General features: G+C 36.2%; 1 protein-coding gene across 2 annotated transcripts in view; it reads right to left on the reverse strand.

Annotated features, from left to right (window-relative positions):
- The window catches only part of REV1 (DNA-directed DNA polymerase), a 264,062-nt gene that overhangs the window by 34,791 nt on the left and 214,146 nt on the right, over positions 1-15,125 (reverse strand). For both annotated transcript variants that reach the window (XM_089830019.1, XM_089830018.1), the window contains exons 19-20: positions 12,294-12,395; positions 11,588-12,027 (exon numbers count right to left, since the gene is read on the reverse strand). In XM_089830019.1, coding sequence (XP_089686145.1) covers positions 11,588-12,027; positions 12,294-12,395 — 542 coding nt within the window. The remainder of the gene's footprint in view (positions 1-11,587; positions 12,028-12,293; positions 12,396-15,125) is intronic.

Genomic DNA, 15,125 nt, shown 5'->3' on the forward strand with positions numbered 1-15,125 from the left:
CAAAAAGAAACAACGGAGACACGAAATGGTCATACCATGTGCAAGCAAACACTCCAGGGAATGAACTAAATAGAGGAGAGCAGTGGATCAAAAGGAATGACTAGGCCCAAGCAGCCATACCAAGGAAAGTTACACAGCACAAAAAGAACACAACAATACGGAAGGAGATAGAGAACGTCCATGTGGCCGTACATCTAGCCAGTGAGGAGGCCATATGTCGCGAAGAAGAGGTCGTACATTGCAAGGAAAGGGTCGTACGTTGGAGGAAGAGGACGCATACAAGAGCAACTAGAGTGAGTGAAGGAGGGAAGTTTGGCATTGTACGGGCACAAAGAGCCAAGGGGGAGGTTGGAGCCAAAGCTTTTATGCGAGAGTATAGTGGAATACGAGCAGAGGAGGCTGGAGTTCAATTTACGTAGGCAAGAGATCAAGCTCGTATGTAGGGGGAAGGTATAGCCTATACGGCATGAGGAAAGGAGGTTAGCCACCAACATGTCTTAGGTGTACATGCACATCCAACCATACACAAGTTACACACAATCCACTGTACACAAGGAAGGAGGGGAAGCATACGCACACATTCAACTGTATGCACACCTTTGACCGTATGCAAGCCACAAGAAGTATAGGTTTTTTCCACAACTGTCGTACGCCACAAACAGTACAAAAGCCGAAGGGAGGTGGATAGTACACAATTAGTAGAACAAGAACGTGGCCTATGGCGGTATGGATGAAAGGAAACCGTAGCTGGAGGTTGCGAAAGAACCATCTACTGCCATGTAGAAGTAAAGGGTAGAAACAATTGGGGGGAAATAGTTGTAGAGTGGACAAAACACTACACCATACCTTTAGCTTAGGAGCAATCGCCTCTCATACAAACATTGGCAGACATGGAAGTTGCATTCCGAAGGACATACTTAGAACTCCAGCAAGGAAAAGACTTGGCAGTGCGATTGGCTAAGGAGTCGTAGGTCTAAGAATCTTGGAAGATAGAAAAGGCTTCCCTGGAAGAAAGAATCACAATAGCAAAGGCAAGAAAGATAGACGCTTTGTGTATTCTACAGGGAGTTTGTGCCAAACAAAAGGCAGTTGAACGAGCTCTTCAACGACTTTGAGCAGCCCCAAGTAAAGGGATGCCTTCCCAACCCTCTTCTTCAAATCTAGGTCTTTTGTTTTGCTGGTTAGTCATTTGGAAAACGACTTCTTTTTTGGGGTGGATACATGTAGCACGTAATAAAGTACTTAGCATTAGTTAAGCTTTATTGAGTTGGGTAGTTAGGAAGAGAGGGGATGCATCTGTTGGTTTTCCCAACCAATGGACCATTAGATTAGAACTTTGAATTATGAATGATGTACTCATGTTTGATAATCGAGAAAAGAAATAACATTTCCTTCCCATTTGGTATTCTGCTACGAATAATAAATGTTCTATTAGTACTATTGAATCTATGTTGTATTAGTTTGTGTATCTTGTGAGAATAACCATTCTACGCTCAAATTGAAATTGAAGCTAAGAAGAAGTGGAAACCAAATCTGAAGATTATTATGACAAGAAAAGAGCATAATGGAAAACTAGATCAACTTCAAAAGTTCTACTAGAGGTATGAGGAAGAGCGGCAAGGTATGATAGAAGCTTCCATTATCAAGTACTAATTGAATTTTAAAGGAACTAAGCAGAGATCAAGGGTAGCATCCCTAATCACTTAATTGACATGCTAGAAGAAAGGTGATTGAGAGCTCTAGAAGAAAATAGCAAGATGAGAAAAGATAAAGTGTGTGAGCTCTACACACTCATCTCATACTATAATATGCAAGAAGTATTGGACAATGTCAGACCTAAATTAAGAACCAAGATGAGACTAGTTAAGCTAATAGCTCACATGTATGATGAAGTGGGAGTTGAAACAAAAAAGGCACTCATTGAAGTATTAAATGATCCCAGTCTCAAGACGTCATCTAATCCAAGGAAAACATTAGTGGGGATAAGCATTAATGAGCCTACTATAGGAACTGCAGATGAGGATAAAACCACTCAAATTTATAGCATTGTCAAACAACTTGATTTCTTTGTGAGTGGAGTACATATTACTCTGGACACCACACGAGAAGAGGTAGAATAGGACAAACATGAAGGTAACCTGCACAACACGGCAGACCAGATCAATGACAATAAAAAGGAATAGGACCAAGAAGATATTTAGAATCAAGGAAAGGCTAAAGGACAAAAAGACATGGGCATAGATCAATCAGAATTGCTATCTATGGCAAATAAAGATAGATCTTCATTTCCCATTGAAGATGATACTAATAAAGTGGAAGATCAAACCACCATGATAGAACAGAGGACAATTGAGAAGAAGGAAATGGCTTCACCTATTACAATAGGCACATCTCTTTAAGCATTGTTGGCAAGTAGTAGCCTTAGTAAGGATATCCCTAAACTTGAAAAAAAGGACATGGATGAAGATGAATTCATGCAAATTCTGTTAGTTGCATATGCTAAGGCTAAGAAGATATAGAGAAGCATGTGAGGAGATTTGAGAAACCTTTGAACAGGTTAAAAAAGACCTTGCCTACACCAACAACATTACTCGGTACAAATATTGCAAACAACTAGAATAAGGTATTTAATGGTTTGATAATCAATAAGCTACATTGACAGAAATTGCTAAAGTTAGAGCCATAGTTACACCGCCCTAGGGGACGGGGGGATGACGGAAAGGGGGGACAAGTTTCCAAGACAGAGGACAAAGGGACCTTAATTTGGGGATGTCGGGGGGGTGATGGTAGGGGGCAGTTGTATATACTATACATATGGTACTTAAAATGCTAACTATGAAAATATGTACTGCAATATAAGATATAAAGATGTAAAAGAATAAATATTTGAACATTGCATTGAATTGGAACATTGAACATTCAACGTAAATAGTCAATGCCGAGACATCTCCTCATCCTCGGCGGAGGTGGCAGAATCCAATGGCGCTACTAGGGAAGGTGGAACTAAATCTCCAATCCCTGGTGCATCCCTGTTGTTGACGTTTGGTAGCATAGGATAAACTTGTGAGATCAAAGAGATATTAAATATGATTACAATGATTCTTAATATATATATGGACACACACACACACACCTATAATTAAGTTTGCCATTATATTAATCATACTGATTAATAGATGTGTCCCATTAAGGGACATGTCTCTTCTCTTGGTTTATTCCTCATACAAATACAAGAGGACGCTGCCGTTTGGAAAACACATACCACATACTGGCAATGGTTAGTACATTTCCAATGATCCATGAAAATCAACATGGTATCAAGGCTAGGCTACAAATTCAATGAATAAAAAAAGAATAATAGATAAATTGGAATCATGTCGAACACAAATAAAACAACAATTATTGCAGAGAATTCTCTTGATTACTAACAAGAATTATCGAATAGGATATAAGGGATTATCCATTAAAATGATTCCATCGCTGTTGTGGGAAAGAATATAGAAAGTAGACAATATCATTTATTACAAATGGATTAAGGAGCAAGAGAGAACAAGGAAATCGTGAAAAAATAAAATCTAGAGTAGAGATAGTAGAGACACTGTTGACTCATCACAACGACTGTAGAGAAAAGATAATGGTGACAATCATGGAGATCTATATAGTAACAGTCATATAAATGTGATCGATATACATTCCCAAGCCTACCTTTTATATCTGAAAATGGTTAGAAATTTAGTCGCATAGAAGAATAATAATTCCCTAAACTATAATCGCGGGAAGTAGTTTGGTGAAAGAGATCAAAACATACCAAATATACATATCCAAATCAATAGTGAGACGTATTTATTAAATTTGGAAATTGCAACTCCACTAAAGTAGTCATATAGAGTAGATTGAACAAGACTAATGTCATAGATAGTACACAAGATTTCATTTGCGTATAAGGTCTTCACTAAGCAGTGAGAGATCGATACACAATCCGGTAAATAAGATATTGAGATCAAACTAACATGTCATCAGCATACAATTTATAGGCAATCACTTCCAGCACATGTGACAAGTAGGCATCCAAACAATAGAGAAGACAAGCATCATTGTCTAGACTCTATATATCCATAGAGGATTTGTCTTCCACTAATTTGAAAAACATAGCAAGTAAACTATAGAAGGAAGATCCACATAAGACTATTAAAGGAAATAAACAATAAAATAATTAGAAACCGATATAAAAGGCTGCAAATCTTTAAGGAATCAAATGAAATGAGGAGTTTATAACAAAGTGATTCGTACTCTGCATCATACGAAAACATTTGGAAGGAAGACCATAGATGTTATAAGACCGCCACCAAGAAGGTGACGTCAATGTCACTGTAGCACAAGAACAATTTTTAAAAAAAGTAATTAAGTAGGCTATGGGTACAAAGGGGACCAGCTTACTAAGGTAGGTTGTTATTATATGGTATTTTAATATTATGATTATTAAATATATGGTAATCATATATGTCTATAAAGTAAAATATATTTTCTAAACAATATCTTATAAATATAAGTGAAATTGGCAACCTTAGATTTTTATATGTGGCAATAATAAGAAAACAATATGTTGAAAATATAGATTTGAGTTAGATCTATTATATTGAAATGATCTTATTATGAAGAATTACTATCCTTGGTATTATAGGGATCTCTTTCCTATTTTTCTATATGAGCTATATAACTTGATCTTTTTCTTCAAGAATGTTCTTGCAGGAAAAAGAGGGAGTTTTAGATTCAAAGGGAGGCTCATATTTCATGCAACCTTGAAAGAAAGGGAGCACATAGAGAATATGACTCAGGCTTCAGTGATCTCAATCACATTGATTCAAAGGGAGTAAACCGTGTTGAGATGGATTCTTCAATGATCAATAAATTATAGTAGGCAAAAGGACTATAAATTCATTAATATACTTAGTGATTATGTGATTTTAATGGACCTACCCCCAATGTACATCATGAGGAAGTGACGACTTACAACTGATGTCATTTGTATTTGCAGAAATTAATGAAAAGTGATGATCTCACAATAACTTAATTCTCTATTATGATGGATATCTTGCGATGTCTATGCAGATCATAATAGATTAATAATTATACTTTGCATGGTGCATGTTTATATGGTAAGCATTTCGAGAATGCATGTGCATATACCTTACAAACATTTTTTTTTCGAGTACATGGTGAATGTTATGCATATTGACATTTTGGAAGGCCTTTAGACAGAGTACTTGGTGAATATCACATGTCTTGATGTTCTCGAAGGCCATTACTCCCAGAGTTCTTGGTGCATATCATGTGACTTAATGTTCTAGAAGGCCATTACTCACAATATTTGCTGAATATCTTGCATCTCAACATTCTAGAAGGCCATTACTCAAAGTATTTGGTGAATATCATTGATATTCTGGGAGACCAATACTCATGATATCAAACATTTTTGAGTAATTGGTTAATATCAAGTATTCTGGGAGACCAATACTCATGATATCAAATGTGATAGCAAAACTTTTTGAGTACTTGGTGGATATCGAATGTCAACATTCTGAGAGACCAAGACTCGTGATATTAGAACCTTTTGAGTACTTAGTGAATATCTTGTATCGATATTTTGGAAGACCAATACTCATGATATCAAATGTGATATCAAAATTATGGATATCTTCTAATCAAAGATATCTTTAAAATTTTATATTTTTAAATTACCAATGGTGTAATATATGTCATGTGTTTATCCTCCTTAACTAAGAGGGAGTGTTGACGTTTTGGTAGCTTTAGTAGGATAAACATGACGTCAAAGAGAAATTAAATATGATTACAATGATTCACACACACACACACACACACACACCTATAATTAAGTTTTCCATTATATTAATCATATAGATGAATAGACATGTCCCATGTCCCGTGAAGGGACATGTCTCTTCTCTTTGTTTATTCTTCATACAAATACAAGAGGACATTGCCATCTGGAAAACACATACCACATACTGGCAGTGCTTAGTACATTTGCAGTGATCCACGAAAATCAACACTTGTCTCCAAGACGTGAGGCAAAAAAAGTCGAACACATCCTCGTGTTACTATGGTTAAAGTAGAAAGGGAATTTGAGACTACACATCTCCACAAAGTCTGTGAGAACATAGAAAATGATATACAAATCATGGATGAATGCACACAAGACATCAAAGGATGCATAGAGAATGGACAAAAAATGTATATTTCTTTACAAGATAACATAAATATGTTGAAGATGTCACAAAATGCATCAAGGAAGATGAGGAAAAGCTTGAACAGCTAGCTACTAAGCTTAAGCAGAAAGAGTTAAGTGTTTGTAAGATGGACAAGGCAATAAGGAAGACATTTAGAGCCATTCACACTTTGGAGAAAGAGAAGAACAAAGTATTGGGGAGGTTTACTCTATTGGGAGGTCTTTTGACCCCTAAATTGGACATGCTACAACAGGAGCTTGAGACATTGGAAGCATCTTGAAAATCTTAAGAGTCATTACTCCTATGGATCTTAATGGAGCAAAGATAGCAACATATGCTATTTGTGTTATTATTCAAGTAGTTGAGATAATGACAAAGTCATGCGATGTAGAGTATGAGACTCTATGGAGGAATTTTTTTCAGATCTCGTGAAGTATGTAAATTAAGAAGTTTTTGACACTACAATTTTGACTTGTACATATGTGACTCACCTTTGCCGTTGATGTCAAAAGGGTTACAATGGATAGTGAACAATACATAGGAAAAGGGGAGTAGTAGATAGCAAATATGTACTGACAGGGAGTAAGGGTACAGATAAATATTAGAGGGAAGGTAAATATTTGGCTTGGCCACAGTTTTGAAATTTTGAGTTTTGACACTTCGCCAATTTTTCACTAAGTGTTGCCATCAATGCCAAAAGGGGAGATTGTTGGCAAATTGGCTAAGGTAAGCAGTCAGATATTGTCATTAATGGAAACATTATCATCAATCAAGGTTGCTCATGATATAGATATAGTTTTAGATATTATAGTGTGAAGAAATTGACTAAATATAATAGAATATAACAGTTAACAGTCGTATAGTTTGAGCTTCATTGGAGGCAAATGAAAGGCCACAATTCGGGGATATGGAAGAATAGGGAGTCTACGTGACTTACTTATGTCCGCTTATGATAATATATTATTTAGCACGAGTTGGTTAAATAACTAGATGGCAATTTGTTATCACAAAGGCATAGTACATAGGCAGAATGGGTAATTTGGCTAAGGCATTGAATTGTCTTCACAATTCAAGGACTAAGAAATGTAGGGACTGTTGGAATCACCATTGCCATTATACTAAAATCTCGAGCTATCAATAAATGTCACAATAGCCAGAGACAAGGATCTATGGGAACCAATTAAGCACATGTCACAAATCCATCGGTCTATGTTGAACGATACCTTCCCTAATAGGGGACGAAGGCACCAACCTCCCAACAGTTCCCCCCCCCCCCCCCCCAAATGACCCAATGGATTTGAACCCGTAATCCAATGCTCTGACACCACTTGTTGGAATCACCATTGTTGTTACACCAAAAGCTCCAGTTGTCAATGAAAGTCACAACAACCAAAGAAAAGGATCTACAGGAGGCAATTAAGCACGTCACAAATCCATCGATGTATGCAGAATGGTACCTTCACCTAGATGAGACGGGGGCACCAGCCTCCCAATAGGGACGACATCCTAGATGTTTACCCTAACTTAGCAAATTGTGATAACATATTCTAGAAACATCTAAGTTAATTGATATTTACGCTAACTCGACAGAGTTAAAATAAAAGGGTATATGTGAAGAGCTTTTTTATATTCAAAGATATAAATGATTGTATTATGTTATGCGAGTTTTGTTTATGTTGGAAGAAATATGTATTGATAATTAAAGTAGACAGAGGTTATATGAGCATGATCAAATGCAAGGAACACAAGGACTAATCAAATATTGGAGATATCAGCATAGTCAATTTTAATACAATCTGTATACTACTTGTGATAATTGTATATTGTTGTAAGGGCAGTGAGCATATTTTGTATTGCAACTCCAAACAGGGTTGAGACCTCTAACAAGGACAAATGTACTAAGTGTATGTGATAAGACTCCTAACATGGTTAAAACCTCTTACAAGGTATATTTATTAGTGCATCATTTTGTGGGTACCATCCCCACTAGGGCTTTCCCTTGGCCAGGGTTTCCCTAGTTAACAAAATATGTTATGAGTTTCTTTGTGGGATGTTCCTTATTGATATTCAATTTTGTTATTTATGCATGTTTATGGTTTATAGCTGAAATCCATAAATGGGCAAAAAGTGTTGGAATACTGATTCACACCCCTCCTTCAGTATTCCCTATTTCTAACGACTATATTTTGGTACACTCTTTATACTTCTTGTGATAGTTGTATATTGTTGTAAGGGCAGTGAGCTCATTTTGTATTACAACTCCTAACAAGGTTGAGACCTCTAACAAGGACAGGTGTACTAAGTGTATGTAATAAGACTCCTAATAGGGTCAAAACCTTGTTCAAGGTATTTTTTATTACTGCATCATTTTGTGAAATACCATCCTCACCAAGGTTTTCCCTAGTTCACAAAGTACGGTGTTATGAGTTTCTTCATGGGATGTTCATTAATTCTATTCAGTTTTGTTATTTATGCATGTTTATGTTTTATAGCTGAAATCCATAAATGGGCAAAAAGTGTTGAAATACTGATTCACTCGGCCTCCCCTTTGCCCCCTCCCCGCACTTTCTAGTATTCCCTATTTCTAACAACTATAGTGCTGGCCATGAGATGGCGTGGCAGCAAGGGCAACACATTTCAGATCACCCCTCATTAGATCGGGTCAGAAGTGCAAACATTATAGAAAGCTTGGTTTCTAATGCAAGGTCACCAAGAGATCATGGCCTTGAAAAACAGATTCATTTACCACATCGCCATAATTGTGTTGTGAACACTGTCTCCACATCACAGTTACAGTCCATAAGAATTAGAGAGGCAAATGTGCTAAATTGTCTATCATTGAAATCCTAATCTAATATGTGGTTGTCCTGATATCACTAATATGAAGCCACCATTTCAGTGGATTCCCATTTAGTGATAATAGCTACAACCAGTGTAACACGGGGACGCGTCCCACCCCAAAACTGGGCCGTCTCAGAGACGGGGACGTCGTCGGGAGGGGGGGACGGCATTTCGACATTTCGGGCAGCCCCACTTAGAGTGCCACCGTCACCGGAGACAAAAAGACGTCTCTAAGTGTGGGAGTGCAGGGGGACACCAAAGAGTCTCCTTCATTGATTAGACATTTTGATTTGGACTCTTGGAGACTTGTAGTTTTTGTTTGCATTATATACTTATTTTGATAGCATGATTCATGGCACATGATACTTATTGTAATCATCTTTATGTCACAACTCATATGATCATTGATTACTATTAGATAGTAGAATCTAGATACTCATACTATCAATCTGAAGGCTGATATATAGAGTCTAAACTAATATTTATTATTTGCTGATGTTCAATGTTCAATGTTCATTGTTTGTTTGTCATTTGATCATGAATCATGATGTTCAAATTGAAAACTTCAATGCAATGTTCAATATTTAAGTTTTTTACATCTTTGTATCTTATATTGTATAATTGTAGTACATCTTTTCATAACTAGCATTTTAAGTACCATATGTATAGTATATACACCCCTGCTCCTTCCTCAACACCCCCCCCCCCATCCCCCACCGCCGTCCCCCCACTGTCCCTCTGCCATCCCCAAACCAAGGCCCCTCTATCCCCCTGTCTCGAAAACTTGTCCCCCTGTCCCCCCGTCTCCCACGGCGGTGTAACTATGGCTGCAACATTCAAAAAAAGTGACCATTCAAGGGAAGGGGATCTATTAGCAAAAAGCATAGTCAAGAGTTGGATTGGACAACTAAAACATTGAAACAATACATTGAACAAATATTTTGGTTGTGAGATGATGACTGTTCATTGTCAAAAGATGAAAAGTTGGGACTGTTATCTAGTTCTTTACATCGAGCGCACACTTGATCTGAAACTCCCTTTAATCCATGCTTATCAACAACTTCATCTATAGAGCAAGGTGCAATAATTTTAATCGGATTAAAATATTGTATTCAGCTTTTCAAATAGCAATAAAATACAATTTTTTGCAATTTCATATTTATTCAATTTCATTAGAGCATTTGATATGGTTCCATCATAAAATTATATAAGGGATAATTCACCTATTTTCACCTATTGTTTCTCAAAACCTATTCATTTTTTCGACCAAGTTGCACTTGAAGGAGAAATGTTGTAATATTTTATTGTAGACCTTTTATTTAAGCTTACCTAGGTAAACAATCTTTATCCTAGGTAGCTAATAAACAAACTTATACTTATCAATTGATGTGATCAAGGAACCACTACCCCTTCAAGTGCTACTATGACCTTTAATTGTCGGACAAATTTGCAAAAGAATAAAAAGATCGAGTATGAATTTAATATTGGCTATCATGATAGCATTAAGGAAGATCTATAAAGATTGCTCACTCAAGGAGATAGACTAGCAACATGGGCAATGGAAGTAAGATACATAAATTAGCAGATATCAAGTTAAGGACTTTATATTAAAGTTTAAAAGGAGCAAAGGATGGTTGAATCTATAAGGTGTTAGCATTAATTAATGATAAACTGTCCCCTAATCAGCACCAAGAATATATAATTAATGATCAATATATTGCTGTCAGCAATTATAATCGGGTCAAGAAGTCAAAAGCATGGCCATGACCTTCTAAAAGATTAAGATCTTAATTGGTATTGAACACTAAGACATAACTAAGGAAGGTGGCAATTCTACCTATGGCCATCATCTCCTCAAGAGTTGCGAATGGAACAATACCAATAGTTGGAAGAAAGTGGAAGTAATATAATTGAGATCTCTAAATTCCCAGAATTGATCAACTTCCCTGATAAATACTAATAACATTCCCACATGACAAAGAGACTGTCGAAGGAAATTTCTTATCTTTTGATCATCCATACCAAATAGAAGTGCAGGTCATGTGACCCCAAGCATATTTGAGCATACAATACTATCATGGGAGGCAAGCATTAAGAATATCATTATCAGATATAAATTAAAATTAGGCATCAAGGAAGTAAGGATAGCTTCCAAGAATCCGTTCATATAATCTAATTTTCCATTACAATGGAGGAAATGTTCATCATGCTCAAGGAATAATTAAATCATTAATCATGTCTACAATTGATTAGAAGTTCAATCCACAGATGTCAAATGCTCACCTAGCCAAAACTCGCCAAGCTGGAAAAAATGACTAAATCCTCCTACAAATAAGAAATGAGCTTCAAAAATGGCATTTTTTTTGCTTTTAGATGCTAAAAGTAATGTTGTTTTCCAGCTCAACAATATTTGATGGTGATGTCCTTTGCCTGCAGTTTTCCATTAAACGAGAAAAAAAATGCAAAATGATAAACTGGGTGCACTAAAAGCAACACACCTGAGATGGTGTTGGTACATGAACTGAGCAGGATGCAGAAGTAACAACACGTTGAGCTGATTCTTCATGATTTTTCAGTTCAATCTTCTGACTCTTGTCACATTCAATGTTTTTTAGAGCAATTCCTATGTCTTTTCTCTTGTGGTCTTCTGACACAGATTCCCCCAAATGCTGTCTTGTACAACCTGTTCCTGTACTCTGCCTATATGCTACATCCATATTTGGCACACTATATCTCTTTGAGACCTTGTTATTCCCTGAGATGCAATCAAGAACTTTGCCGTTATAAAAATCATTGATTTCTGAAAGTATTTCCTGAGGAAGACAAGCCAGAACTGTTGGGTCCAGCTGTGAAATATGTGGCAAAGGACCACCCTCAAGCCTCTTTTCTTTCCCCTTAACTTTGTCATCATCTCTTTCAGCATTGTGCAATCCCTTTCCTGAACCACTGTCTCTCATTAATTTTTAGTTTCTCATAACCAATACAAGTTGAGTTTTACGAAGTAGATTGCACACTCACAAAGTAATGAACTTATCCCAAAATATATCAAATAGAGTGCATGAGAATTACTGTCTATAGGCTTGCACAAAATTTGATGTGAATATAAGCTTTTAGCTATTTAGACAAGAAATCCATTAAACTACAAAATAGTAAAGGAATTCTAATTTTTTAATAAATGAAAGATATTGTTGAGTGTGTCCATACCAGCGGTTCCATTGTCTTCACTGGATATAGAAGCTAATTCACAAGAATTTGGCATCTTTGGCATTGAAGCAAGCCATGACTTCAAGACATTTTTCCCAGAACCTTCAACAAGAAACAAAACAACCACAAGCTTTCAGTGACACAAGTAACTACCCAAGAAATATCAATAGAATAAAATATTGTACCAATCATGATCACAAATAAGCAAGGAGATGTGCAAATGATTTGTGTTGTAATACACACAAACTCAGTTTGCCCGTCCCAGTTTTGTGTTCATTCTGGGTAAGGGAATTCAGTACACCAATTTGACAGAAAAAAAATTGGGGGTTGGATTTTCTCATACAAGAAACATATAAAAATCATAATGATACAAATATTTGCAGCCTAAAAATCAGAGTTAAATTCAGAATACCTGATACCCACATTTAATACACAAAACCACATCAAAAATATAAAATTAAACTTCAATATAAATTAGTCAAAACTCAACTGCCATGATGTAATATCCCTTGCCCAAATTGACTGATTTTAGCTCAAGGAATATTGTCAAACACTTGAATGCTGCCTTTCTCTTTTTTGACTTTTTTGTGTTTCAGATTGTTTGATATAGTTTGAATGATGCTAAGAAATTTAGAATGTTCACAAATGATATTACAATACCTCTTACAGTGAACTAATATGCAAGTGCAGTTCCTTTTGGTATTTTCAATGCATATACATGAAAACTAGAATGGAATGCATACCTACAGCCAAGTGACATTTTGACAAACAATTGGCATACAACTATTATACTGATCATATATGCTATTAGATGGACATTTCGTCAAACAAATGGTATGCAACATATATCTCCTTTGTTGGAGTCATTCCCATGTAAAATGCTGCTATAAATTTTCCAAGACAAATGGGCTTACAATAATAACTACAGCAATGCCAACATCTGATTCTGAATTATCACTTACAATAGCAAAATTATATGCCTAAAAATTACAATGCTAACCAGTGTAACGTGACTCGCCCATAGTCGGGCGAGTCTCCCGAGTCGGCGAGTCACCAATGGCCTGCTGGGTCAAAATGACCCATGACCCGGGCTCGGTGGGTCATGTGACATGACTCGCCTGACTCGCGGGTCATGACCAACTTGACCCGGCCGTGGCAGCAGGCTTTCGGTTGAGTTAAAATAACATAAAAACAATGTTTTCTTAATATTTTTTTTTTTACTCTTTGTTATTCTTATAACCCTAAAAGGGCTTTCATAACACTCTATTGTGAGACGAGGGAGGAAGAAGAGAAATAGAGTGTCATTGTTTTGCAACCGGCTGAAAGGAAGAGGAGAAAAAGCTTGCATTTGTGACATTGGAGCTTGCATTTAGATTATCAAGGAGTTTATAGGAGCTCTTTTCAACACTTCCTAGAGCATTTCAAAGAGGTAAGAGTTGATTTTTTAAATTTTGATGATTTTTTTCTCTATGCTTATGGGTTTTTTGGATGAATTGTTTTTGTATGTTTGACTTTTTTTTACTTTAGATTTTCATAAAATACAATGTTTGAATGGTAATATTTGGTCTAAAATGTCTTATTACAGCAACCTTTACATTTTTTCTTACTCATAATGGCCCCTGGAGGTAAAAAACCCAAGCGCTCTAGAGGGAATAAAAAAAGATGAGTGTTGGAAGTACACCATAGACTTTCCAGGTAGAGGTAGAACTCAAACAAAATGCCTATTTTGTAAGGCCGTTAATGGTGGGGGGATAAATAGATTGAAATACCATATTGCTGGCATACATGGTCATGATCCTGAGCCTTGTAGAGTTGCAACTGTTGAGGCTCAACGTTTTTGTTATGTTGCCTTAGAAAAATATGAACGGGAAAAGGAATTAAAAAAAAAACAATTAGCAAAGTTAGTTCAGATTGGTTCCAATTCCCTTCCACACTCATCTACAAAATGTTTTTGTGTCTAGTTTTACACTTGGGCTACGTTCAATAGGTTCTGTTGGAGAAAGTTCTTCCCTTCCCCCTATCATCCTAGTGCTTCTGCTACTTGTACTTCTACATCTATTATTGCACTGCTAGTGGTGTTGCGACTACTGCCCCTTCTAGTAGTATTGGCTTTACCTTTCATCCTAAAGTCAAAAAATCTAGGTTGGACAATTTTTTTGTATCGCGTTGCACTCCTGGTGCACAACCCTCACTTGAGAGCTTGGGTTGGAATAGGGAGATCCATGAAGCTGGAATAAGAGCAATTTGCAAGTTTTGGTTTTTCTACAACATTCCATTTATAGCAGCCAGGTACTTCAACTTCATTTATATTTGATTGTTTTACGTTTTTAACTTTTAAGTTTTAAAAAATTTAAATTCAATTTTATAATTTTAACTTTATGTTGAAAATCTGAAATATGATAATTAAATTATTTTTGTAAATGTAACAGGACTCCTTATTGGTAGGGGATGATTGATGCGGTTTCCATCTATGGTGTGGGGTTTAAAGCCACCACTGAAGATGAGTTGAGTGGCCCCCTCTTAGTAGAAATGGTTGAGGAGATGAAACTTGAGTTGGAGGACCATAGAAAGATTTGGAGCCAAAAGGAGTGTACCGTTATGACGGATGGATGGATAGATAGGAGGAATAGGACCCTTCTAAATTTTCTTGTTTCTAACAGAAGTAATTCATCATCCTCTATTTCTTGAAGTTTAAAATTTAATGTATTATTGAATAACTAAAATTTTGTTTTATTGACTATTGATTCTTGAATGATAATTATTTTGTTTAATTTTCACTTTTAGGATCTACCATGTTTTTGAAGTGTATAGATGCTTCCTCACATGTCAAAA

The sequence above is a fragment of the Cupressus sempervirens genome, chromosome 5 (genome assembly GCF_028749045.1).
Source record: "Cupressus sempervirens isolate cs-2001-9-10 chromosome 5, ASM2874904v1, whole genome shotgun sequence".
NCBI classification, from domain to species: Eukaryota; Viridiplantae; Streptophyta; class Pinopsida; order Cupressales; family Cupressaceae; genus Cupressus; species Cupressus sempervirens.